Consider the following 1,324-nt stretch of genomic DNA (forward strand, 5'->3'; position numbering starts at 1 on the left):
TTCTGAACATCTTGCTGCTGGCTGAAGACTTCCATCTTTACCTCCTCAGATCACGGGGCTTCAAAAGATAAACTCCCTGTCGGTTCCCGACCTGTTCTCTTCCTTCTTCCCCTCCATTACAAGATACTACGTTTGCACTAAAACCAGACTTTTGACTAACTTCTGAACTTCTTCTCGTTTTATCTCAGTAAAATCCTCTTAGACCTAGAAAAAAGTCAAATTGTTTGTACTTTATGAAAATGTATTTGGGTAACTTTCAGTAAAATGTTAACTTTTTAAGGAGTTTCATGGATCTTTGGACGCAGCTTATGTTGCATGCAACTAGTTCAAAGGGAGGGTTTATAAAGTTATATATAGTGTGTGAAGAAAGATGACTCTTCTCCTCGTTAAAAAGTGCTTTTGCCGTAACAACAGTCCTTATAAAGTAACTGCATTTTGATGCTTTTTCTTCTCTCGGGAAAACCACTCCTTCGCTTGCTCTGTCCACATCTGCACAGAGCCAGAAATTACACTGGAAATAAAACATTTAGTAGCCGTTTTACTTCTGTTCCTGGGTTTTTTTGCCTCTCAGACTGGCAGACCTGGGAATGCTGGGAAGACATTATGATCAGTCATTTATGGGGAAAAAAACCACCTCATCTTTCACTAGTTATCTTCCTAGTTGGTTAAAATGCAGCAATTCCACAGCTTCCCATCCACTCTTCCTTCGCCAGAACACCGCTGGTAGGCAATGCAGGGCCTAGGTTGGTAGAAAACCGAAATGAGAAAGCCACGAGGAATGGAAGAGGATGGAGGATGCTGCGCAATTTTAAATTAAGTAAGATCTTGTCTCCTTAGCAAAACCATTTACAAACATGCCAGTAACGACCAAGGGTTAGAACGCGATGGGGTTTTGGGGGGTTGGGGTTTTTTATCCCCCTATTCTAACGGGTGTCCCATCGCTTCCGAGTGAAGAGCGGCCAGCTTCAGAAGGCCTGCGGGGAGCCCGCCGCCATCCCAGGTGGCACAGGGGCTCCACAGTGAAGCAACCCACGCCAAGCCCGGCCTCTGACCGCTACCAGCATGCCGCAGCGCCGGGCTGACGTTATTCAGCCTGCTGACGGCTGGGGAATTCGCTTTTTCCCGAGTGCCGGAGGTGCTCGTGGGCGGGTGGAGGACAAGCACCCTTGCCCAGGTACGGCCTCTTACTGCGGCATCGGCGGCAGGATAAACGTCAAATTTGCCTTTAAGGAAGACGCGTCTCGCACGCGGCCGGCTCTCTGTGGGCGGCTTCGGGAGGAGGAACGCGGGCCAGGGCCCGCTGCCCTCCCGCTTTCCCCCCGCC

At 49.1% G+C, this 1,324-nt stretch overlaps 1 protein-coding gene across 1 annotated transcript in view; it reads left to right on the plus strand.

The window, feature by feature from the left end:
* Window positions 1-1,062: 1,062 nt before the first annotated feature.
* The window catches only part of N6AMT1 (N-6 adenine-specific DNA methyltransferase 1 (putative)), a 19,124-nt gene continuing 18,862 nt past the window's right edge, over window positions 1,063-1,324 (plus strand). The window contains exon 1 of the mRNA XM_009283064.1: window positions 1,063-1,174. Within this exon, the coding sequence (XP_009281339.1) occupies window positions 1,063-1,174 (112 nt within the window). The remainder of the gene's footprint in view (window positions 1,175-1,324) is intronic.

This window comes from Aptenodytes forsteri, unplaced genomic scaffold (genome assembly GCF_000699145.1).
Source record: "Aptenodytes forsteri isolate BGI_AS27 unplaced genomic scaffold, ASM69914v1 Scaffold2, whole genome shotgun sequence".
NCBI lineage: Eukaryota > Metazoa > Chordata > Aves > Sphenisciformes > Spheniscidae > Aptenodytes > Aptenodytes forsteri.